This window comes from Maniola hyperantus, chromosome 9 (assembly GCF_902806685.2).
Source record: "Maniola hyperantus chromosome 9, iAphHyp1.2, whole genome shotgun sequence".
Lineage (NCBI taxonomy): Eukaryota > Metazoa > Arthropoda > Insecta > Lepidoptera > Nymphalidae > Maniola > Maniola hyperantus.
In genome coordinates, this window is record NC_048544.1 from 5,978,017 (window position 1) to 6,004,876 (window position 26,860).

Genomic DNA, 26,860 nt, shown 5'->3' on the forward strand with positions numbered 1-26,860 from the left:
TTTTTCTATAATGTGAGTTTAGAAGAAAAAGGTAAAATAACAGCAAGTTAGTACCTACCTCTATACTCTAGCTAAGTAAAAATATTTGAGTACATTACCTTCAATGTTTGTAGGGTCCCAAGGGTCCACTGTGCTTAGTTTGCTAACTTAGTTACTCTTTAGGTACAGATTACCAGATTTAACATAAAAATACTAGATTTATAGAGGCATTGTCTTTCGATTCGAGATTTTTTCGAATTTGATTTTTTGATTTTGAATTCTTCATATTACGTCATCGATATTAGTCGCCAAGTAGGTAGGTAGGTACTCGACACAAATACCTTTCGATATTTCAACACACCCTTTATAACATGGCTGCCGCAAAATTAATATAGCCGAGAGCAACGTCAAAAATCATTATATTTTATGAGCGGACAAAATAAATGGCGCTTATATGGTACTATGGAAAGTTTATATTCAAATTTCACTCAGTCCGTCGGTCCGGCATCTCCGAGGATCAATTTACATATTTTCACAGGTTTCCACGATTACATTCGTTTGATATATGCATAGCCGTTAACAATAAGACGTATTTCGTAATCAACAGTAAGAGCCAAAGCTCGTAAAAGCTCTTACCTCGAATCGTTCTAAATAGCAAAGAAATAATTAAATTCCAATTTAATATTGTAAAAATAACTGAGTAAATAGGTACCTACCTGTAATTCAATATTTAAAAATAACAATTGATCAATACAAGTGCGTGTCAGAACCCGCGTAAGAATAATCAGAAACTTTTTAATATTAGAACAAACTATTTTTTTTCTCACTATACTTCTGTTGTAGGTACGGTTTGTTCGAAATATTATACTTACATGTACCACACATGACACACGACCTCAACTTGGTCGACCACCTAGCTATAGTTCGCGACGCGACGGTCGAGATGTCAATCGGGGCATGATGCGGGGGGACGCCCCGCACACCCGCACGTGCCGCACGGGGTTAGCGAGACGGCTGTGCGGGTGTGCAGGGCGTCCCCACACCGATGAATATTTTGAACTGACGCGAAATATAGTTACAACCCTGGCAACGGGCTGCCATTTTTTGAAGCACGCTAGATGTCAAAAGGTGCGTTATAATAATTATATTAAGTAGTCTGTGTCACGCTTATGTTATCAGTTATCACTAGCAAAAGTACGTATTTGTCTTCACTTTTAAAAATACAATTGTATGAAGGTTGTCTATCTGGAGTTTCATAATGCTAGGCCTGTGACAGACAGACATACGTACGTAGGTACTTGACGAAGCTTACAAAGGAGGTACGAAAGTATTAGGTATTCCAAATTTAAATTTAGATTTCGCCGCTCGCTACAGTAGGTTGTACCTAGTGCCAACAAAATATAGTGAAATATTTTCATTCGACAAGAGTCGGTGTACCATCGACTATAGAGCAAAGGTAACAATTTTTAATTACAACGCCGCGCACCCACAGACAGTCGCAAGAATTATTTTTGAACCTTCGCTGTTTTCTAATTACACGTGTGTTCTTAACAATGAAAATTCCAATTAATTCTCTCCGTGAACGACAAACTAAACATAACAAAAGAAAAACTTGAATAGGTACATGGAACGTATTAATTATTTGAATTTAGTACCTACCTACATACCTACTCGTACAGCCGCAAATTAAATTTGAGGAAGTGAAACATAAATAAATTTGAACAAACAATACCTTCTCAATACGAACAGCGAAGTATATTCGTATCTGTAGACGAATGAAACAATAAAATTCAATTAATATTCAAAAAGTTTTCCGAACGCAGATATTGTACAGAGTAGATACTTACCTATAGTACCTACGCGATAGATCGAAATGGCAATCGGGGTACGAGGCGGGGGGACGACTCGCACACCCGCACGTCACCCGCGCTTGTCCGCACCGGACTAGCGCGGGGGCTGTGTGGTTGTGCGGGGTGTTCCCTCCCCGATTGCCATCTCGACCTGTCGCGTACTAAAATCCATAGCTACCAATGTCTATTATAAATGCGCAAGTATGTCTGTCTGTCCGCTTAGCATTTCACGGTCTATCCATTTAACCGATTTTGACGAAATTTGGTACGGACTACAAAGATAGTTGCATTCCGGAGATAGACATAGCCTATTTTTGTTCCCGAAAATCAAAGAGTTCCCACGGGATTTTTAAAAACCTAAATTCACATCTAGTTGGTAGGTCCAGAGATAGCTCCTTAGATCCTGAAAAGTGAAGACGGACATAGACTACTTTTTATCCCGGAAATCAAAGAGATCCCACAGGATTTTTATAAACCTAAAATCACGCGGACAAGTCATGGGCATCAGCTAGTAATAATAATAAGAAAATTAAATTCAGTCCAACATAGCAGTGGTTTATGAATAGATCTACAATTAGAAAACATCTACATATCGGGTAGACGTAACCGCGAATGAAACAACTAGAAAATGAATTCCCAGACGAATTCGAAGCATTAATATTACAAAATTTGATTATCCCATAAAAGATTCGGTCCATAAAACTCTCTAGTTGCTATAGTGTGCAACGGCGAACGTACGAATTAGGAACCCTTTTGATCGTCCCCCCTGCCTCCCCGCCCGCCATTCATTTTCATAATAAAATCGTAACAAACGGGCCAGGTAACAAAATATGGAGAGCGAACCGAAATTTATGAGAACGCGATATGATTTATCCGCTAGTGATTCTATGTAGTTATAGATATCGGCTGTGATGTATAGGGAAACGAACTGCTAGAAAGATGTTGGCTGTTTGTCTTTTACCACCCCAGTACATTTAGTATTCGGTGCCTTTAAAGTTGGAAGTCTGCAACATGTTAAACGCGTTTTATTGCTGGTTCGATTTTAGTACACAAATCTCCAAACTAGGCTATTATTGAGTGGTCTAAAAGCAATCTAAATAAGGAAGGATCACATGAACTTCTTACACCGGAATTCACAGGCTTCTTTACAAGACGATTCAGACAACATATCGTGTCATATACCGACAACATTAATGCATTGCATAAAGGTTAAATATCACACATGTCGTTTGAATCGTCCTCTAAGAAATTAGAAACCCCTATCTTGACTATGAAATTCAGCTTTACACAATGCAGAATAAAAAATTAATTTTTAAAATGACATTATAGGTATTCCTACGTGAAAACCATGAAAACTATTTCAAAATATATATTTTATTTTAATGTTTTTATAACATTTAGTACTTCAAGCTCATTTAAGCCCCTTTCTTATCACAATAAGCGTACTCCTCCGCTGCGTAGCATTAGGAAGAGCCCAATCAATCTGTCTGTATGAGATACAAGCCTCTAAAATCTAACTATTGTTCACGAATAGGAAATTTCCATTTGGATTTATTCATTTGTCTAACTATTGTCGGGTGCCTTTCAATTTTGGCACAAATAATACAGCGTTTCCCACCACACTTCGTCCGTTATTTTAAGAAATAGGTATACTTACTTACTAAAATAATCACAAAGAAGTAAAAGTTAGTCTGTGAGTCAGTCAAGAAAAACTATCCTGGATGTCAATTTGCCAATTTTCATCCAGATCGTTTCATTGGAGTCATCAAAAGGTAACAGACTGATAGACATACGCATTTATATTTGAGTTGTAGATTAGTTTAAGTATTAAAGAAATATTCACAAGTTCGTGAGAATTCTTTAAAAATATTGCTACACGATTTGTAGAAATGACAGTTAAGTTTTGAATTAACCAATTACAAAGCTGAATTTCTAAAAATTGAAAAAATGATTCCCGTTATTTTAAATTCAGTTGATTCAGTTCCCTTTCTCCAAATAGTCATTGAAATAACATTTAAAAAACTTAATTTATTTCATGAATAACGTGAAAATTATTAAATATTTAATAGACGGAATGAATTTTATTGATTAGAACCTAAATCGGCCTAAAATTTAATCGGATCCCAAAAATCGTTCCGTTTCACGCTAAACTGCCTATAATAAATTTAACGGCGAATACCGATAAGAATCGGCTCGCACAGACGCCATTTTCATAGATATGGCTCAATTAACAATTGGTTTCAATCGCGAAGACGTTGGATATAATAAAGTGCCTCCACGGGGGTGGCTCCAGGCAATCTTATTTCTGTTTGGAATATTGTGGTGTCAATTTCGCGTATTGGAGTGAGCCGAATATGAAAACCGTCTCATATTGTATATTAATTTGCGCGATCGAATCCCGAATTGTCACCCCCTCCTTTGTAGTGAGGAAACTGGGGGATTTTATTGCCGTGTTATACCTTTTATTGAAAAATATTAGAGTAGAAACACGTGAAAACGAAAATTTATGTGACAGCTTATACATAACGACTACGTATTTAATTAGGTACTTATTTAATTAATAAATATATCGAGTATGAGATTTGAAATATGATTTCCATAAAAGAAGAAAAGTAACTTTCGTAGAATTTAGTCACAGAGAAGTGTATTACATACAGAGGTTCGTGGCAATCGTGCGGTAAATGCGGGACTAAGAAGCGACACGAGTTGGCCTACGTATGGGTCCTAGGGTGGAAGGGTCGACGCGGTGACGTGAAGATCAAAGGCGTTGGACTACTGAGTCTCTCTTTATACGGTGATTGTGATGTTTCTTCGCAGGATGAACGCAACGTAATCAACTAGGTATAGTGTGCACAAAACTAGTAGGTACCTAGTCCAACATGAAAACGAGGCGTATGACTGCGCATTGTGCAAAAACGAACTTCAGCTGGGTATTTAATCCTTAGTCTATGACCTGCACAAATCGCCATGTTGAAACTTCTGTCTAACGTATCATGAAGGGAACGCCCCGCACAGCGCCCGCGCTAGCCTGGTGCGGGCGAGCGCGGTTAACGTGCGGTTGTGCGGGGCGTCTTCCTGCCTCATACCCCGATTGTCATCTTAACCTGTCGCGGACTTATACGTCTAACTTCTGGATTGGAATATTTGCTTTGCGCACACTATAATAATTATATAACAACTTAGAATTCTTAGCGATTTACACATCAATTATAGGTTCTTAATAAAGGCAATTAAATAATTATAAGTAAGTAGGTAGGTACTCACAACCCTAATTGCTTAAACATTTTATTCAACATAACCAACTTGATTTACACAGTTCAAACATCGAAATATTTCAAAAAATTAATACACCGAAACGTTCTCAACAAATAACCCACTCGATCGTCTAAATCACCCTCGGCCAAATCAAACATTCAATAAACAAACCTTCACAAAAAAATGCCAATAACGAGACGGTCCACAAACAAGTTAACAAAAAAAACCTTACAATAGAATTACACAATATCCAATTGTGGTGACGTCAATACCTAACATATTGAAAAAAACCGCCACCCCACGGCATTAATATCAATCTATCAATAATCCACAATATCGAGGCGCGATCAATTGATCAATAGTTTACAAAAAACCGGCCAAGTGCGAGTCAAGCTCGCGCAATGAGGGTTCCGTACTACAGTCGTATTTATTCGACATTTTGCACGATAATTCAAAAACTATGATGCATAAAAATAAATAAAAATCTGTTTTAGAATGTACAGGTGAATACCTTTCATATGATACCCCACTTGATATAGTCACTCACTTCGAAAGTTGAAAATACTAATTATTAGTTCATGACCACAATTTAATTTTTTTGTGTGATCTAACCCTAAATACACGGTTTTCCGGTTTTTTCCCCAAATGTCAGCTATAAGATCTACCTACCTGCCAATTTTCATGATTCTAGGTCAACGGAAAGTACCCTGTAGGTTTCTTGACAGACAGACAGACAACAAAGTGATCCTATAAGGGTTCCGTTTTTCCTTTTGAGGTACGGAACCCTAAAAAACCCTCGCGTTTCCCCTTGATAATCGTCTATCGATGATTACCGATCAGCCACGGTCGTATTTTGATTGCGTGATAAAAAATAGAGTGAATTGAATTGTCCCTTTTAATTCAATTTTATTTATTTTGATTCTGTTTTGTCGATAGTGTCAAATTAGTTTAAATTGTTTGAGTGGGTTAACTTATTTATGGTAAACAACTGTGTTTACCCTCTCTATTGTAACAGAGGTAAAATAGATTACTAGAGTGAAATTAAAGGTTTCTTTTCTATTTATAGTGTATATCAAATCTTTTAAAAGAGCAACCGCCGAGTTTCTTGCTGGTTCTCTTCGGTAGGAAAGGCATTCCAAACCAGTGGTAGATGCATTTAACGACTTAAAAGTACTTGTAAAAGTTTAATTGCATACAAAAATGTTTTTACTTATTTATTTATTCATTACTGGGAACTTTTTGATTTTCACTCTCCAGGTCACTCTCCAGGTCTTTGACTATACCTACCCATAAAAAATCACGTTGATCCGTTGCTAAGTTGTGACGTAATTGAAGGACAAACAAATAAACCAACAAACCAACAAACAAACACACTTTCGAATTTATAATAATACTAACATAGTGATAGGCACACGCTTGACCACAATCACACCTGATGAAAAGTGATGATGGATCCTGCTAAATACTTCTCCGCTTTAATGGATCCCTACCTACAATCAGTGGATGTCTATCGGTTGACAACAATGGCCCTTGACTTCATAATTTTCGTTATTATACGAATGCTACTATATTCACTCGTAAAATGGGTGTCAAACATTCCCTGCTCATGTGTACATACCTATTTATTACCTACGTACAGTAATAAATAAGTAAGTACGTACATAAGCGTTTAAAGTCGTCAACATCCAATCCATACGTACTTAATTACTCTCAACAAATACAATGGAACATCGATACGTATAAACATACTTTGCTAAAGACGGAGGAGGCAGGGGGAGATAGGAATCGTATGTTTTCGGATTAATTCGTTCGTAAAATCGTCTCCACCGATAAGAATGGCAACTGCTGTGTACTAATTGAATCTACAATTGCGCCGGGATGTCTGATTTCATTAGACGGCGATGTGTGAGTGAGGAGAATGGGGGTAAGTAGATATTGATAAATTACTGCCTTTTAAACAGAGTTGAAAAACGAAGAATGGCTTCTATAAAAATATGTGCCAACAATTTCTTCCCTTTTTCTGAAATAGTTTAAAGTAATGGTACAGTACGCGGCAGAAAATAATATACATCGACCTTTAGAAAGAGATAGCGGTTTTGTAGAGCATTGTCTCTGTCGTTGAGACCGACAAAACATCACATAGGTATGAGTGACAAAGACAACGCTCTACAAAGCCGAAATCTCATTCTAAAGATCGGTGTACATTATTTTCTGCCGCGTACTGTACCTAATTATGCATCTGTATCGTAGTAACTTCCGCACTTGGCCAGCGTGGTAATCTATGGCCAAATCCTTCTCATTCTGAGAGGAAATATCTGCTCTGTAGTGAGCAGCTGGCGATGCGTTGATCATGATGATGATGATGATGATAATCTTAGTAACGATTGTAAGCCAATAGTACTTATAATATTTAAGTCAAGAATTATTATTGAAAAAATCAATACGCACAAAATCGGAATATTCATGAGGCATTTGAAGTTTCTTCAAAACAACACGACGGGGGCGAAAATGTGTATTGTTTCAAAATAATGGTATTTATATGCTACATTGGTTTCAAGGGAAATCACTCCCTGAATCGTCCATAACGTCTGTATCAGGCTCTTGGGTGGCTCGGAACTGAAATGTCTTATGAACCAATAGCGGGAACGGCTTTTGAGACGTTGTTCGTTCGAATGCGGTTCCTGAATTCGATATTACTTAAGCTCGTATTGAAATTTCGGAGGAAGGGGGGCGATGAAGATTTGGTAGAATATTAAACATTCACGTTTATTAGTTTGTCCTCGGTGAACGTATTTGGAAGTCTAAACGGGGTAGTTTTCGATGGGAAACTTGGAAAGTGTGTTAACGAGTCCGCCCTTAGCAAATGTAGTTTATTTTGCTAATGGGGATTACATTTAGTCGATTGTGCCGGTGTCGGCAACTTTGCTCGAGCAAAAACTTAGTAAGTCATGAGGTACTGTAATGACTGTTTGATATTTCAACTTTCTCTACTCACAGATGCAGCTCGCAAAGTTTGTCTATGTGTATTTTGCCCTTAACATACACAGTATTTATTACTACGAAACTAACTAATTCGGAATTATATCATTAGAACGTTTATTTGAACAGACTTTTATGAGCTCACGAAATAAATAATAATCTAAAAATGAAAATCTCTGAAAAAATTATGACATCAAAAAGTCTCAATAAGTCATCGGACTATATCAAAGGCGTCAATATGTCGGAAAAAGATTTGAATGAGCGGCGCTTATGAAAAAGCTAGAAGAAATTGGTATCGTGTGATCTACTTTTTATACAGATAAGTAAAGGGACCGCCCCACAAAGGCAGCTATCGGAAGGAAAACGAAAGGGTAATGCGGGCATAAGATGCGCATCGTCACACACGGCCTAATCACGACATCCCCCTTGCCCCCCCGCCACCCCAACTTTTGCATATTGCCCAAAGTGCCCACGCTACCCCAGCAAGGGTGTACATTTTTGCTAGCGGGATAATTCTTTACCATATTTGCTCCCGATTCGACGATTGCCATTCGATTTTGGTTTTTGTTGCATTATGATACGCCTGTTGTTGATTTTTGCGTGTTATGTTATGAGACAAAATTTCTGCGGGATAATTCTTACGACGACTGTGCGCTGTAAAACAATTGTTGTTCAATTTTCAACGCTACGTCATTGTGTTAGAGATGTTAGTGTTTTTGTTGTATGTTGTTGGTGTGTTTTTAGAGTAAGGGTGCTATGACGTTTGAGGGATGCGTCTTAATTGTGAGCGTGTTCTGTTCTAGTATTGATTTTTTAATGTGTGTCTCGTCTGTTACTGTTGTTTAGTGCAGGATTCTCGCTCGACTGGGTAAACCGCGGTTTCATTACAAAGTAATTAGCTATATTATTGTTGTAGTATTTGTCTGTTTCTTAAGAGTCGTGGATCCAATTAGGGAAAATAGTGTCCATAGTATTGCATGCGTTTCATTATTAATTTTGTATATAAAATTTAGTATTTTGTAACTCAGTTGCTTATCTATACTATGTCCACTTACCAAGCTACATTATCATCAATCATCATCATCATCATCATGATCAACTACAGAGCACGGGGCTCCTATCAGAATGATAAGGGCCATAGTTAAATTGGCACACTTCAGACACCGTTGAGAACATTATAGTAAACTCCCAGGCATTCAGGTTTCCTCACGCTGTTTTTTTTTGACAGTTAAAGCAAGTGATATTTAATTTCTAAAAACGCACGTAGCCCCGACAACAACTGCGTGCCCGAGATCGGACCCCGGACCTCCCGACTAGGAAGCCGACGTCTTAACCACTAAACTGTCACCGCTCTTCTCGTACTATGCTTACTTTATACATAAATACCTTCATTTGTATTGAAACTGTAAGGTGGATTAATTTTCAAAAGGGGCTTATAACAAGCAGTTTAATAAGGTTAAGCCCGATCATTAATACAATTTAATTGTTTATATCAAAACGATCTACGTACCACACAGGACATCGAGCAAAGTTGCAACATTGAAAAAACTTCTTCATTACACATTAAGGGAATTATTTCTAGAAATCCCTAACCTACTTCGAAGTCGGGGCAATTAATGTCAATTTTATTTATAATTACACTGAGCCGCAAGAGTGGAATTTGTGTGAAAAAATGATTTGCGCATAGGCGTCTTAAGATATGCGGGTGTCAACATGTAGATGGAATTTGCAGACTTACTCTGGAATGATAACAACTATGATGGCGGCTCTTTCTAGCCCGCAATTATATATCTTTTAAAACCAGGCTCATAATTTGAGTGCCATTTTGTTTGAAGTCGTTAGGAACTGTTTATACTCGGGCCTAATTGGTCAGGTAAGTACTTACCAATCACGAGCTGAGGAATCTCGGAGAAAGAATTGTTACGTTAATATGCAGTCTATTTTCAGTAATGCTCTTGCTTGATGATGTATGAAAAGAATCTGTTCGCATTTTATCTGCTAATGAGTGTTTTTAATAAAGAACAGTCTCATTAGTACGTCTATAGGTAGAATTATATACTGACTTTCCATTTATGTTTCGGAAATTAAATATCGATACACGGCTAAATATTTTTCTATTCCACTTCCAACAGACAGATAGCAAGTCAAATTTAATCAATCCTGTTATATTCGCAATAAGGACGTCTAATACTGCACTAAATTTGTTACCCTGCATTTACACATTCGATGCGTCACGCCACTCACCGTTAACGTCATAGACATAGTACCTCAACGCATCTAATATAATCTTGTCACTGAGCGGTGTTGTGATACGTGCCTGTATGTGAACTGTAAACGGCTAAGTCCCGAATCGGCGCGCCTTTTGCGATTGTGTGAATACACCTTTACGTGTTTTGAAATTAGCACTCCCATTTAAGTAATTGAATTTTTTTTATTGACGCTGTACTCACTGGCCCCGGTCTCCTCTCAACAATTTCATCAACATTTTTATTTTGAATATTATTTACTTATTTGAGAAACACTTATATACTTAATACATGGCAAGTATTTACTCTTCTAAGTTAAGACTTACATTATTATTAAGTTTTAGGATGGGTCCATTTTGTATTATTGGTCTATCAAAATATTTACTGTTTTTTAAATGCTATATTGTATAATACAATACAATAATTTAAATGATTAGGAGATAAAACGCATCAGCGTATCGTATATTCACGATGCACCTAAATTAAATGATACCTACTATAAATGTAAAATGTAGAGCCATCCTTAGCACCTAGACAAGAGTACTAAAATAGCTTATACTTAGTATTCACAGTAAATTGAATGTTCCAATGAGCATAATATCGTTTCCCATTCTCTTTATCTTGTCATATTATTTGCTTACGAAGCTTGCATAGGAGTGTTTACACAGAATCACGTATCCTGGAAGTGGTTCAAGCGTAGTTAGATAAAATGCATTAAAAAGAAAATGTTTCTTACACTATCTTTACAAAATTATTGACATACATCTTAGGGATTCGAGACAGGGCCTCTATCTAGCCTCTATCTTTTCGGTGCTATGTGCGTTTTAAGCAATTAAATATCACTTGCTTATCACCGTTAAGGTGAAGAAAAACATCGTGATTCGTAGCGAATGACATCGAAAATTTTCCATAACATTCTCAACCGTGTCTGAAGTCTATAGTCTGTATTTTATTCAGCTTAATAAAATATTAATAAAAGCGCTATATTTACGGTTTCCCCTAACATTTTAAACGGATATACATTTTTTTATTTGATGTCGTATCCAGTGCCTATTTAGATCAGCAAAGAATCCCCCTTCTTCCATAGTATTTGCACAACTGCTTAATGCTTTATTTCGTCTATTTGTTCAGTCTAATTAGAAAACTCCGACTAATTACTAATATCGAATTTCGAGCTTTTCCGTTCGTCTGATTCCTTTATTATGAACTCTATCATTTGATGCAAAAAATGAAACTTTTGTACGTTTTTTTATTTTTTTATTTAAACTTTATCGACACTTGTTGCGTCGTCGCAATACTTTGATTCCTACATTGTCTTCTTGTTAGGTAATTTTATGGAAAGTTGTATATTTAAAAATTGTATAGTAAACTCGAAAATAAACTAATCTTGCCGCCAGATGTTCATTTTAGGTAATTCAGTATAATCAAATTGAAAATATTACTCGTATGACGTTGGCAAATTTTTTGAATTGTAGGTAAATTAATTGTGTGATATTAGGTATGCTGGTTCGTTATTGTTTAATTAAATACAGATAGTTTTCATTCATGACTAAAATAAGACACAAAAAAATCTCGAATGCAAGGTGACGCAAAAATTTTGTTTTTATCTTCAAAATTATTTCATCGATTTCTAACTAGGTACTATTTCAAATTAAAATATTTAAGTTACAATATTTTTATTTTTATTACTTAAAACGATTTATTTAGTTCAAAATGCCAGCAATCTTACGACTAGTTAGAGCAAGTGTACGTAAACACAAAATTAATTTATTTAATCCTCAATCAAATTTTATTTCTCAAAATCAATAATAATAAATTAATTCTGAATCCGTAGTAAATGTCACAGGCTCGCACGTTTCTTCACTCGTTCCTTCAGCATAACGCGCCGTTCCATCACGCGCGTCGTGATTCAATCTCCGTTCCACATCGGAACGGGACACTTAAGTCGGGACTCGGGACCTTTCGCAATCGGGATGTCGGAGATTGGCGTACGCTTATATCAGCCAGTGCGTCGATTATGTAAATCATTCGTGCTATAAAAATGAAATGTTCTTTTAATTTAATTATTATATTACTTTGCTCTAATTCATTATTATAGTTCTTGCTTAACGCCAAAAAGTTTTTACGAGACAGTTCACCGCTGTTAATTGCCTCATTTGATAACAGTAGTGCTGGATCATTTTTGTGCAAAGGATTCAAAGGATCGGTCTGGCCGTTCAGCACAGAAATGCAGCCAGTATTCTTGACACCATTCCACGCGGGCATGATTTCTAGGCTTCTAGTTAGGCTAGCTTTTAAGTTAAGTTTAGTGTATTATATGTATTTTTAATAAGAATCACTTAATATGCGCAAGGTCATAAATGTATAGGTCCCTGAAATTTCGTGTAGGTGCATGGAAAAAAATGTTGGTGTGATTAATAAAATTTTAATCCATTGCAATCCATACTAATAGACATTCTTGATTGAAAGTTGTCGGTCTGTTACCTTTTCATGGCCCATGCGTTTAACCGATTATGATAAATGTAGTACAGAGATAACTTGCATCCCGGAAACGGATATAGGATTGTAAAAAAACTTCGTCGAACTACGTCGGACGAACTTGTGGGCATCATCTAGTACGATTATATACTATAAAATATGCTTTTAAGCCGAAAAGCTTGTCTATTGATATGATTTGTAAACAAATGTTTAATTCGCGTGTTATTCGTTTCTAACATTTTATTTGTTCTACACCAAGAAAATTTAGGTAAATATGTGCAAAACGTGCAATAAATATTTAAACATAAATCCAGTAATGAAATGTTCGTTCTAAAAGAAAAAACTAAAATACGTGAAAAGTGGAATGGAACTAATTTTAGATAGCAACGAAGCGATAAATAGGAACTGAAAATTATTATCTAGATTAGATTGCGTTCTCAAACGAAGGCGAAAATCCGAAATCAGCTGTAGGTATTCCCTGCTTCATATTATATTAGTTCGTTTTACATTTATATGCAGTTTTAATATTATTTAAGTTAAAAAGTTTATTAATATAATATAGTGTTACATTGTAGATATATTATGTATTATAATGTTATTAAGTGCTATCGAAGGATACACCTACAAATACGCCTTAAATATTATGTGGATTATTATATATTATATAAATACATATTTCTTTTTTCAGGTGGGTACATATTATCTATAAGTTACAGTACACGGCAGAAAATAATGTATATCGACCTTTACAAAAAGATAGCGGTTTCGTAGAGCATTGTCTCTGTCGTTGAGACCGACAAAACGTCACATAGGTATGAGTGACAGAGATAACGCTCTACAAAGCCAAAATCTCATTCTAAAGGTCGATGTATATTATTTTCTGCTGCGTACTGTACCCACAGAACTTACCTAATAGTTTCACGTAGCGTCTTAAGAAGCTTCGACCAAGACTTATCAAGCACGCTACATCACAACACTTTTTAATTGCACCCACCAAAACGATATTTTATATTCTACCTTCATTCCACCTGCACTTTTTCACCCCCATTGCTTCGCCGTTACTCAAAATAATCTAGCCCAGATATCTCTGCGAAAACACCCCCACAATGATGCATGCTTTATAGTAACGTACAGAAATAAAACTTGGCGAATTGTACTTTTTTTTCTATTAGTACTCGTACCTACTACGGAGTTATAGGAGGGAAGAAAGTATTGCGATAATTCAATTATACTTACTACTAAACATAGACCAAGCGAATGTGTACGTTAGATTACAAAAGAACGAATAAGTATTTACCAAAATTGACACTAATTTTTAAATGATTTTGATGTACTATAACCAATAAAAGAATATTCATTCATTTGTGCATACTAGTTCCCTAAGCAAAAAATTTAAATATTTCGTCGTAAAATTTGTTCAGCTTAAATACAATTTGACCTTCTCAATACTAGATCTCCTAATTAGTCACTACTACTGTCTAGATTAGATATAACACTTCTGTGAAATACCTCATTTAGTCGTTATCGAATATTTTGAAGAATGACTGAATAGGTATGTAGGTAAGTACTAAGCATAAGCACATTCTTAAAAGAAAAACCGGCCAAGTGCGAGTCAGGCTCGCGCACTGAGGGTTCCGTATACCTACTACAGTGGTATTTTTTCGACATTTTGCACGATAATTCAAAAACTATGATGCATAAAAATAAATAAAAATCTGTTTTAGAATGCACAGGTAAATCCCTTTCATATGATACCCCCACTTGATATAGTTATCTTACTTCGAAAATTGAAAATACTAATTATTAGTTCATGACCACAATTTTTTTTGTGTGATCTAACCCTAAATTCACGGTTTTCAGATTTTTTCCCGAATGTCTGCTATAAGACCTACCTACCTGCCAAATTTCATGGGTCTAGGTCAACGGGAAGTACCCTGTAGGTTTCTTGACTGACAGACAGACAGACAACAAAGTGATCCTATAAGGGTTCCGTTTTTCCTTTTGAGGTACGGAACCCTAAAAACTGAAAGAAAGCTTTTGGAGCACCACTTTCCTTACTTTTTAATACCTACCAATAGTTGCAGTGAAATAGCGTGTTTCATTTGCGTGCATTGCTGACGCGGTAAGAAGGCTGGGAGTTGGGACTGACCAAATTGGATCCTTTTCGAGTTATTTATAACGGAGTTAATGATCACCTGGTGTCTAGTGAGTAATGGATTTACGTAGATTTCCAAGATCCGAATTTTGGGTAACGCTAACCTACGTAATAAACTGTAATTTATATACGAAACTAGCTTATTCTCGAGACTTCATGCGCGTGGACTACTTAATTTTCAACCCCCCATTTAACCCACTTAGGGATGGAATTTGGAAAAATCCTTTCTTAATGGATACCTGCTCTTTAGAAAAAACACACTCTCCAAATTTCATGTCTAGGACCAGTGCTCTTTAGAAAAAACACACTCTCCAAATTTCATGTCTAGGACCAGCGGTGTAAGCTGCGCGTTGATATATACTCGTAAGTCAGTCAATACGTCAGTACTTTGAATTTTATATATACAGATTGGGGAGAGTAATACGTCAGAAAGTTGATAGGTACCACGCTCAATAATGTCGAGATATTTAATTGATAGTTAAGGTTGAATGTTTTGGGTCACTGTCCAATTTTTTAATTTAAAAACCAAAAAATAACAGTAGGTAGGTAATACATGGGGGAACATTACTTCAGCGCATGAAGAAGAAGCTTTTCATAACACAAAATATCAAAATACTTAAGTAGTAGTAGTACTAAATATGATTCCGATTGACCTTTCAAACGTTAAAAACGTATAAACGTAACAAGCAAAACAAAGTTTTCCGTCCAATTTTATGACTGCACGACAGACAAGCAATAAATGAGGTTCCACAACTTATAATTGCTTCATTTCGTTCTCCGCCTCAAAACTACAGACAATTGCATTCCAGTTGTCTATGAAAGCTTGATTTTCGTATCGGCTCATGTCGAAAACGGCAGGCGAACCAAAAAATCGAAATGCAGCTGTCAGCGGTGGAAACTAATCGCTGAACCATCGCTGAACATCGCCTACTAATGGCTCTTGTCAATGCTTTTCAAACACGAAATCCAAGCGAGCATTGAAATCGAAATACCATAGACAAATTTCCCGCCAATTTCGCTGTCAACGTCAAATATGACACCATATTCGCAAAAACAAAAGTCGCCATTGAATTATCTACCTTGTGTAGGTACCGCGGTGAATAACAGGCGTCGCGTTGGAGGTAGGTATCATACGAGAGATCCGTGTCGGCAAATTTTTATCACACGAGGTTTTCTGATCACGCATTCCTGATTGATAGTCGTGACGTCTGCTGTCAATCAACCTGCGTTTTATAAAAGCACCGCGACAATTGTTGTGAATATTTATGGAATGTAGCCGATGTCGTGACAATCCACTAAATGACCGATAAAATTTTGCATTTTAATTCCAATAGATGCGCCGCTGTCAACCCGTCACAATTGGAATGAAATGTAAAACAGACAGGCTGAAATCTCTTTCGGAGATTCGAAACTCGTGTCCGGCTGTTCAATCATTCACGTCATTTATCATTTTTCCCCGAAATGAAACTCGCTGCAAACTATACAGTGCGATAGATGCTGAAAAAAGAAAACGGCGACTTCCGCCCGTAGAAGCTATCGCAACGTCTTTTTGCTTTTAGCAGCTCGGCAGATTTCGGCGCTCGAATTTGGGAAGAGGGTCGCCGTCCTCGGACTCCTCGCGGCGTCTGAACGCTCCTATTCGGTCGGCTAATAACGGTTGCCCGCCAATTCGCTCATGTTTGACCAGTTTGACAGATCGCCGACATGGATTCCACTTTGTGACGGCAAAATGGCGTATTATGCCTTTTTTATTCGCCCACTTGTCTTTCATCACTTCTTTTGTGATTGAGACCTGTGCAAATTTATGACGATGGATTGTCAGGGGTCGAATTGGTTGAGTTTTGTTACTTTATTAGATTCTCTGTCTATTGGCATTGGCGTTCTTTCACATTCTCCTGTTTTCGATCAAATTCTTTGTCTATTAATGTGAGTGTGCATATGAGAATGTCAATCCATTATGATGAATTTTAATTCCGCGCAGGGAATTTATGCTATAGTTTCAAAACTATTATGCACGCTTAGTTCATGTTACCTACTGGACATGGATTTTAGAAACAATATAAACTGTCGAATCGAAACTCCTTTCTGAAATAATATAGGTATACGTGGCTACCTATATACGTGGTGGTAAGGCCGGCAACGCATCGGCGGCTCCTCTGGTGCTGCAAATGTTCATGGGCGGCGGTAATCACTTAACATCAGGTGACCCGCCTGCTCGCTTGCTCGCTATATCTATTAAAAAAAAAAAAAAAAAAAAAAAAAAAAAAAAAAAAAAAAAAAAAAAAAAAAACCACTAATTTTTATCGTTTTTATCGAAAGTTTTGTATTTTGGTATTTGATCACTAGATACTTGAACAGCCCCGTCAACATGACGGGCTTTCATGATCAGATTTTCATGTCTTCAGGGTGGATATACTCCCTAAGGTGTGGGTGTGAAATTTTGAAAAATCCTTTATTAGTGAGTGCCTAATACCTCCTACAAGGAACACAGTCATAACTTCAAGCTTATGATCCCAGCTTTTTAGGTTGTGTTTTGATAGATCAGTCAGTAAGTCAGTCAGTTAGGACAAGTCTTTTCAGGGTTTGCACCTACTAAAAAACTCATTTACCTACTCTAGTTAGTTGTTTTGCCCAAAGCAAGTCGGAGCTTAGAAAGGCTCGATCTTCAATGGCGAGGTATTAAATGGAATCGCAATAACTTGTGCGGCCGCACGCGATATCGTTGTCTCGTTGTTTTTTCGACGATTTCTGTCATTTGGCACGATATTCTCGTTGTATTTGAGATTATCAGCCGGATACCGTCGGTGGATTATTTCCTAATGAGAAAAGGTTGCTTGGAATGCGATACTTCATCAACCCTTTCATTACCGAAGGATGATATCAGTACTTACCCTTATTATAAATGCGAAAGTGTGTTTGTTTGTTGGTTTATGGGTTTGTTGGTTTGTCCTTCAATCATGTCGCAACGGAGCAACGGATTGACCTGATTTTTTGCATGACCGGGAGACCTGGAGAGTGAAATAGGCTACTTTTTATCCCGGAAAACCAAAGAGTTTCCACGGGATTGTTAAAAACCTAAATCCACGAGGGCGAAGCCGCGGGCATCAGCTAGTAGAAGATAAATATTCGAAATAAATCTGATTTTCCCTAAAGGTATAGAATACTAGCTGACACCCGCGACTTCGTCCCCATGACTTTACGTTTTTAAAAATCACGTCGGAACTCTTTGATTTTTCGGGATAAAATTACCTAGCTTATATCTGACTCGCCAGATCTTTAATTATATCCTTGCAAAAAATGACGCCAATCCTTTATTCCATCGCGGCGTGATTGAAGGACAAACTAACAAACAAACACACTTTCGCATTTATACTATAAATATTATCTAATAATATCATGCACCCTATTTTTAACATAATATTGTTATTTTACATACAAACAAACACACTTTGGCATTTAGGTACAATATTAGTATGGACTATTCACTATTTTATCGAATAAGAATGAGGAAATGCAAAGGACCATTATGTTTTATTTTATTTAAAAAAAAAAATCAGTCTCTATCTTATATTGGACATTAATTGGACATTCTTACAAGTAAATTCTTCTGACTCGTTAATATGGCGTCGAACATAACAATTCAGATCCTACCCTCATTATTAGAGAGTGTACTGATGTAACTTCACACATCACGGACCGTTGATCACAGAAATCACCCAGAACGGGGTTCATGTAATCACACGCAGGCGTCCAAAAAGACAGCAATTAAACTAAAAAGCCGGCCCTATAAAAACCTGTAACTGTGATGGTCGGTGGTCGAAAACATAATTGACCATAGTAATGATTGTAGGTAATTGTCGAGGGCTACCCTTTAACCCTTAGCGAAGAAACCCCTTTTCTTCTCCAAAACACAAGCGTAAGCGATTACCTTTGCCATTCTTTACTTCTAAAAGTAAAGCAACGCCTTACAAATAGCCAATACAGAACAATTACAAATAGCAAAATGATAATAATTAAGAGCCGTGATAACCTAGTGAATAGTGGTTAAGACGTTCGCCCCCTATTTGGTAGGTTCGATCCCGGGCACGAATCTTTAACTTTTCGGAGTTATGTGTATGCAAAGCAATAATTAAATATCACTTGTTTGAACGGTGAAGGAAAACGTGAGGAAACCTGCATGCCTGGTCTGCCAATTCGCGTTTGGCTAATCTGACTGACATTTTCTATATTAAAAATAATTTTTTTTAGTGATTATTTAATAAAGGATCTTCCTAAATCGTTCTCCGTTAGTTTTAAGTTTTATAACCAATCAAATTATCGATCAAATTAAAAAATTATGTTGAATGTTTATGATGTTACATTTCACTAATACATACAAATTACAAACATATCAACCTACTAAGATGCATTTTGATGTTTGATAAAGAGTTGCTACTTTGATTAGTTAGCCACATCCCTATTTAACCGCTATCGCTTATGACTTACCACTAGCGTAATGGCGGTCAGTGCAGAGCCGAATTAAGACAATAATTACTCGCGGTTCTGTCCCGGCGAATTTCGTTTCGGCTAATACTTTTTATGTTGTCCTATCAAAAGGACAAATATGTGTTTACACTGTTTTCATTGTTGTTAAAGGAACTACGCGTTCATTGTATCGTGAGCATTAGCAGAACTTACTAGAGGATCCGTTGGATTTTATTTTACACTAGATGATGCCCGCGACTTTTACACTAATTATACGATGTCCACGTAGAGTTTTGTTTAAGAAACTGCCGAGAATACTCTTTGATTTTCCCGGGATAAAAAGTAGCCTTTATCCGTCTCCAGGATGTCATGTCTATCTCTGTGTCACCCGCGACTTCATCGGCGTGGATTTTGATTTTTGAAATCCTGTGGAAATTCTTTGATTTTTCCGAAACAAAAGTAGCCTATGTGACCTATGTCCTTCCCCGGGATGCAAGCTATCTCTATACCTACTTGTACATATCTCTGCTTTGTACCTTTCGTTAAAATCAGTTAAACGGTTAGGCCGTGAAAAGCTAGCAGACAGAAAAGGCAGACACTTTCGCATTTAGATTATTATTAGATAGAAGTATGAATTATTGTCATTAATATGGTATATAAATGTATCACATATTTTTGTAGATGCTACATGTGATTCTACCTACTCTACTGTATACTATTCTACAATCAATATAGGTAGGTAAAAATCGTTATAATGATAATTATAATTACAATTTAATTTATTCAAAATATGAAATAAGTACAGTAGATAAATATATAGGTAGGTACATTAAGCACGTACAAATATAAAATCCAAATTAAAATTGCACGCATGATGGATTTTGGTGTTATTATGATCAACATAAATTATTTAAGTGTTAGGTAGGTACCTATTTACTTATGTGATTTTAAAGTCAAAATATAATATTTGAAATAGGTTTATAAATCATCAATTCATCATACTAATTAAAAATATTCGAGTAGGTACAGATATTTTGTTGCTTTTATAGTAGGTAGATCTCATTTAATGAATGAAAACCGGCCAAATGCGAGTCAGGCTCGCGCAACGAATGTTCCGTACTACAGTCGTATTTTTTCGACATTTTGCACGATAATTCAAAAACTATGATGCATAAAAATAAAATGAAACCGGTTTTAGAATGAAGCAGATCCAGCCCTTTCATATGATACCCCACTTGATATAGTTATCTTACTTCGAAAATTAAAAATACTAAGTTTTAGATCATGACCACAATTTTTTTTTGTGTGAACTAGAAAGTTAAAAACCATTCAAATAAAATGTATTAGGTATGCCTACTAGTGCAATAATAAGAACACAATTTCACAGTACGCGGCAGAAAGTAATGTACATAGATGGCAGATTTGTAGAGCTATGTCCCTGTCGTTGAGACCGACAAAATGTCATGTAGGTAGGTACGAGTGACAGAGACAACGCTCTAAAAAGCCGAAATGTCATTCTAATGGCCGATGTACATTACATTCTAAATGGCCGTGTACTGTACTATTCTCATTTCCATGCCAATAATATACGAGGCGATTATATAACTCGGCGATAATGTCACTTATAAGAATTTTCAGAATCAGATTATTAGCTCTGACTTCAGGAGTTTACTTACATACAAAATAACAATACCTCATTATAATATCTACTTTTAGTATAGATTAACTAAAATAGGTATTGCGTGGACTGTAGATTATATTACCTAATATTATCTACGTTATTTTGTTAGGCAGCAAGAAAATTCATATATTTAACAAGTGATTTCAAATCAAATTCATAAAGCTTAGAGTAAAAATTGATACGAATGTTGAGAACGCCAATATTGATCGGACTATAATATAATTTAGGTATATCCCGTAATTTGAAATAAGCTCTAACCGTTCTTGTCGATGGACAAACCGACAGAAAAATAGACAGACTGGCAAACGGATGGACGGACTGGACGAAACTAAGGGTTCCTTGTTTTTTTACGAAGCTCTGAAAAATCTTATGACCTGTAGGTATCGCTTGCACGAGCGTCGCTGCCGTTCGACCGTGAAGATGAGTATCTTGGCTGCGGCGGAAATCAACGCTTCCTTTACGCTAATCGAAGGCCATATTATGTATCATATCAACCATTGTGTTTTTAACGGGAGTTATGTTATTTCATACCCAAGCAAATCTTTTAGTACATTTTCTCAGAGCTTGTTGCTTTATACAAGTGATTTCAGGAGCACCAAATCCATACTAATCGAAAGTGTATTTGCTGTCTGTCTGTGTCGTGGTCATCAGCTAGTAGGTAAATATATCTTATGTCGTTAGAACTTATGCGACCATTTAAATTCAAATTCAAATTTCTTTATTGCGAATATGGGTAAACAGTGGAGATGTTACAAAAACAAGAAGGTATAGCCAAATTCTCCTATTATAGCATGCAATATGTTATGATAAATTAATTGACATTGATTAATTATTATTAAAATCTAACTCAGCTTACACTTTTATAATATAAATTACTTGAAACTCCAAACAAAAAATACAAAAAAATTATCTTATCAATAGGTAGGTAGGTAGGACAGGATATTTGGGGTTTTGAAATATAGTTTATAATTAATCTGCTAATAACTGATAACATGACATCCACAATATGGCGGCTTAGCACGCCAATCAGAAACCTCCGCTCGCTAAATAGACTACATATTATAAGTTATCAGCTAATTAATCAAATAATGCCTGAACAAACTCATCATTTTTATCTCGATATTGTGTGACGCGGGGATTAATATGTCACTTTTTAATACAACAGTAAGTAGATACGTAGCTACTATACCTAGTGTTGCATTAGTTGATAAGAATTAAAAACCAAATGGTTTTTATTTTTCAAAATAAAAAAACCGGCCACGTGCGAGTCAGGCTCGCACAATGAGGGTTCCATACTACAGTCGTATTTTTTCGACATTGTGCACGATAACCCAAATTTAATTTTTTTTGTGTGATGTAACCACAAATTTACGATTTTCAGATTTTTCCCCTAATGTCAGCTATAAGACCTACCTTCCTTCCAAATTTCATAATTCTAGGTCAACGGGAAGTACCCTGTAGCTTTCTTGACAGACCGTCAGACAGACAGATAGACAGATAGACAGATAGACAGATAGACAGACAGAAAGACAGACAGACAGACAGACAGATAGACAATAAAGTGATCCTATAAGAGTTCCGTTTTTCCTTTTGAGGTACGGAACCCTACAAAAGAATAAAAAAATTGATTTCTATATCTTTTTCTTTACAAATGTTACAAAAATAATTGGCAGTTAGAGGGGACTGAATCCCAAAATCGCCCAACGCGCCAAATAAGAGTCATAATCATGATCAAGATCCGTTTACAAAAAGTAGCCTATGTCACTCTCCAGATCTTTGACTATACCCATGCAAAAAATCACGTCGAATCATTGCTCCATTGCGACGTAATTGAAGGACAAACCAACATACCAACAAACAAACACACTTTCGCATTTATACCTAATAGGGGTAGTGATCTACTCATGTGGTCAGTGGTCACACTGCAAAAATGTATATATAGGTAGTAGGTACCTTCATTATGTAGGTAATAGTGTGTATAAAATACCATTCCAAATAAACCAATCCTTATCTTATTTTCTGAAGTGTTAAGGATTAATTTATCATTTTTATATAATAAAAGCTTTACGATATAATTGCAGTATTTCACTTTAATACTCAAATTATCTAAATTTATAATTTTAAATAAATATTACCTAAAATGAAGATCGTAATGTTTTTATTACTACAGCGTTAACAAATAGGTGTCAACTCTTATTCGTTATCGCTAATTGTTATAATATTGCCATATCAACACTAATTACCTATTATTATCATAGGCAAAATAAAAATGACGTCACATTCCAAAGCTTGCCTGCCTACTTATTGTCAAATGGTTGTTACGTCTATCTGTAAGATTTTGTTACGATTTAAATATTTAATACGATTTTGGTACATTGTGATACAATGGGAAAGTAGGTTGTTGCAAACGGATCCACGTTTGCAAGCCCCAGAAGTAGCCGAAGATTCACTATCGTGACAAGTTCGTAATCTTAATGTTTTTCAATACATTTGTGAGAAAATAGAAATGCTATATTTATGTGTCAAGATGTTACCTTGCTGTCTGTCTGTTCCCGGAGACGAACATAGGCTGCTCTTTAACCCGGAAAATTAAAGAGATCCCAAGAGTTTTTGAAAATATAACTACACACACGCAGACAAAACTACAGCTTGTAAAAATATGTTTTCTTCATTTCAGATTGCTCAACTAGTAGAAGACGTTCGGCGACTCCAAGCGTCACTTTCAGCACTTCAAGAAGCGCACGCGCAGCAGCTGCAGCGGCTAGAAGAAAGGCTGGATGAGAAGAAACAGCACATCGCGAGGCTAGAAGCACGGCTAGATACGCAGAGGGATTATGACGACATAAAGAGAGAAATCAGGTGAGTATTCAGTATTTTAATATCAAGAAAATCTTAACTTTCTTGATGATACCGACGCTGTCAGTTAAAAAAAATCTCTAAACGACAGCAGGGATGTATCTTGCCAAGAGTAAGTTTCTGCTTCCCAGGACACAAAGATTGACTGATGAACCAATAGCGCGGTAAAGCAGGAACTCCCGCCAGTAGCGCCTATCTTTGCACCTTCCTTTTACCTGACTGTATTGCACTAAAAAATTATTCAATTATATTTTGCTTGAATAATATTCTAGAAGATTATTCCTAATGAAAACATTGTATACTTATTCATTTCAACTTCGGAATTCAATCCACGTATCACGCAATCATCGAACGTATATTGATTTTAGTATTGTCGATAAATCATTAGGTATAAGTTTGTAATGCGTGGATCTAAAAATGGATGGAGAACTTCTACGATTACTTTACTTCAGATGCAAAAGATCGTGCTCACCCTACAATTATTGAAAGTAGAATGTGCCTAATGAAACTATTTATAGGTATGATTCCAGCACTTACGATTCAAGGAAACTGCATTGTCAGAAACAAGATTCCAAGTTTATCCACATTAAAATATTTATTTATTTAACACATTAGAGATGCAACACGCGAATCACCCATGGTGCCAGGGAATTCTTGCTCTTTGTCAAAGCGCCGCGATCGAGGCTTTACCTCTCAGGATGTATTAGTGATGGATGATTCAATTTGTTTATACTTTTGCAATGTCGCGCCTATATTATGTGACCGGACCTCGGTTATTTTTATCCTTCGTGCTATTAGGACTTTAGCAACTATTTACTAATCTGTTCTAATGTTAGATTATTTTATGTTATTTAATTAATCCTGAAGTTTCTTGCCAACTTTAAGATTAATTAAATAACAAAAAAGACTTATTTATACTGAAATTTTTATTTTGATCAAGCTTCTGCTCTACACTCGTAATATTTAAGAAACTCTACCCAATAATCTTAAATTCCACGTGCCTTAGTTTGCTAAATTTTGTTTTATTATATAACTAGCTTATACTCGCGACTTCGTCTGCATGGACTACACAAATTTTAAACCCCTATACGCCCTAACCCCCTCTTTCCCACTTGTCGTTTGTCGGGCCCGGATTTAAATCGGATGTTCAAGTGGCAGAACATTAGTTTATATGAAGCTATTCATACTTGTCGGAAACCGACTTTGTGTCAAAATGTACTGCCACTGGAACATCAACCGACAATCAACAAACGACAAACGACAAGTGGGAACGGGGGTTAGGGGTTGTATTTTCAAAAATCCTTTCTTAGCGGATGCTACGTCATATTAATAGCTATCGGCATGCCAAATGTCAGCCCGGTACGTCCAGTAGTTTTAACTATGTGATGATCAATCAGTCAGCTTTTCTTTTATAAAAAGATCTGACAGTTTTGGATTTGATGACTTCGTTGTATGGACAAAAAATGTTTCAATAGTTAGAAAAACAATACCTAACCTGAAAGGAAAACGGTCATACTCCTTTAAAAAGCCATGCCTCTAGGATGTAGTCTGGATGCTAAATCATAACAACAGGGTGATAAAAAGGAAACTATACGTAACCAAAGCTTAACTACTAGACCTGAAAGTATTTAAACCCATACCACACTGATGCGCCGGAGAGAACATCCAAATGCCTAAAATCATCTCAATGATCCTTGAAACCCGGAAACGATTGTCCAAACAATTCGGGCGACGCGCCTAAACGATACACGGGAGGCACGTGTTAATAAACTTGATAACGTTTATCAGAGACGTTGACCTCTGAGATTAGCTACGAGCCCCTATCTATGTTTACATGTTGAGCAACCGCCTAGGCCTTCGATGGAGGACTTGTGCCTTTGTGTGCACTGCATATACATCATCTAGCAGGCATTTCAAAGAATTTGAATATTAATATAGAAATCGTTAATTTCCGGTTGGTTAGAGAGTTTCTTGATTATTTTTAATTTAGTTCATCATCAACCAATAGACGTGCACTGTTGGACATAGGTATCTAGTGGGGACTTCCACACGCCACGGTCTTGCGCTTATTGAGACTCACTATCTTTCTCCACATCGTATATCGCATTGCTGAGAGTCGTGACCTCTTTCCAATAGTACAGATTTTTTTGAAATGATAGTTGAAACTCTCGATGGTATACTTATAGTCTACTAGAGGATGTCTCTGTTTTCAACTATACATAGGTATAACTTAACCTTGAATGCACAATACATATTTTCTCAAATAATTATGAGTTAGGAAAATAACTATAATTCAAATTCGCAACATTAAATAGATTATAATTTAATAGTCTCGTCTAATATTTATTCCGTGGTCTCTTCTCGCGTCAGACTTAATCAAATAAGACGAAAGACGAACAATGATGTATACAAAATAGTTGCGGAATGATTAACTCACGAGCACAAACAAAAGCACATGCAAATATTAAATCTAAACTTGTGCAAGCGGATAAAAGAAATACCTCGTATGAATAAGCAGTACAAATAGCGAATAACTAACAAAATAGGGAATTAACTATACAACAATGCCAGTTGTCTTTACACAAAGCCACGCAAACTGTACCTATTTGCCGACCCTACCTTTGACTGATAAGGTGTGCGCTTATTAATAAAACAATTGCATACGACGACGTATAAATAACTTCTATTATACGTCTATTTATGGTGCAATGTTTGCGAGCTTTATCTTCCAGTCTTTCTTTTGAAGCTGAGAAGTATTATTATCCATACAAATCCATACACTTTCACGGTCCGTGGTTTGAGCGATTTTAACGTTTGGTACAGAGATAGCTTGCATCCTTTATTTCATCACGAAATTCTGGAAACTAAACTGATAAAGAAAGACAAGAATCTTAGATAAAGGCAGGAAACTAATCAT

The 26,860-nt window shown here is 36.3% G+C and overlaps 1 protein-coding gene across 10 annotated transcripts in view; it reads left to right on the top strand.

The window, feature by feature from the left end:
- LOC117984920 (homeobox protein cut-like) overlaps positions 1-26,860 on the top strand; it is a 226,937-nt gene that overhangs the window by 156,769 nt on the left and 43,308 nt on the right. For all 10 annotated transcript variants that reach the window (XM_069500690.1, XM_069500691.1, XM_069500698.1 and 7 more), the window contains one exon: positions 23,765-23,946. In XM_069500690.1, the coding sequence (XP_069356791.1) occupies positions 23,765-23,946 (182 nt within the window). The remainder of the gene's footprint in view (positions 1-23,764; positions 23,947-26,860) is intronic.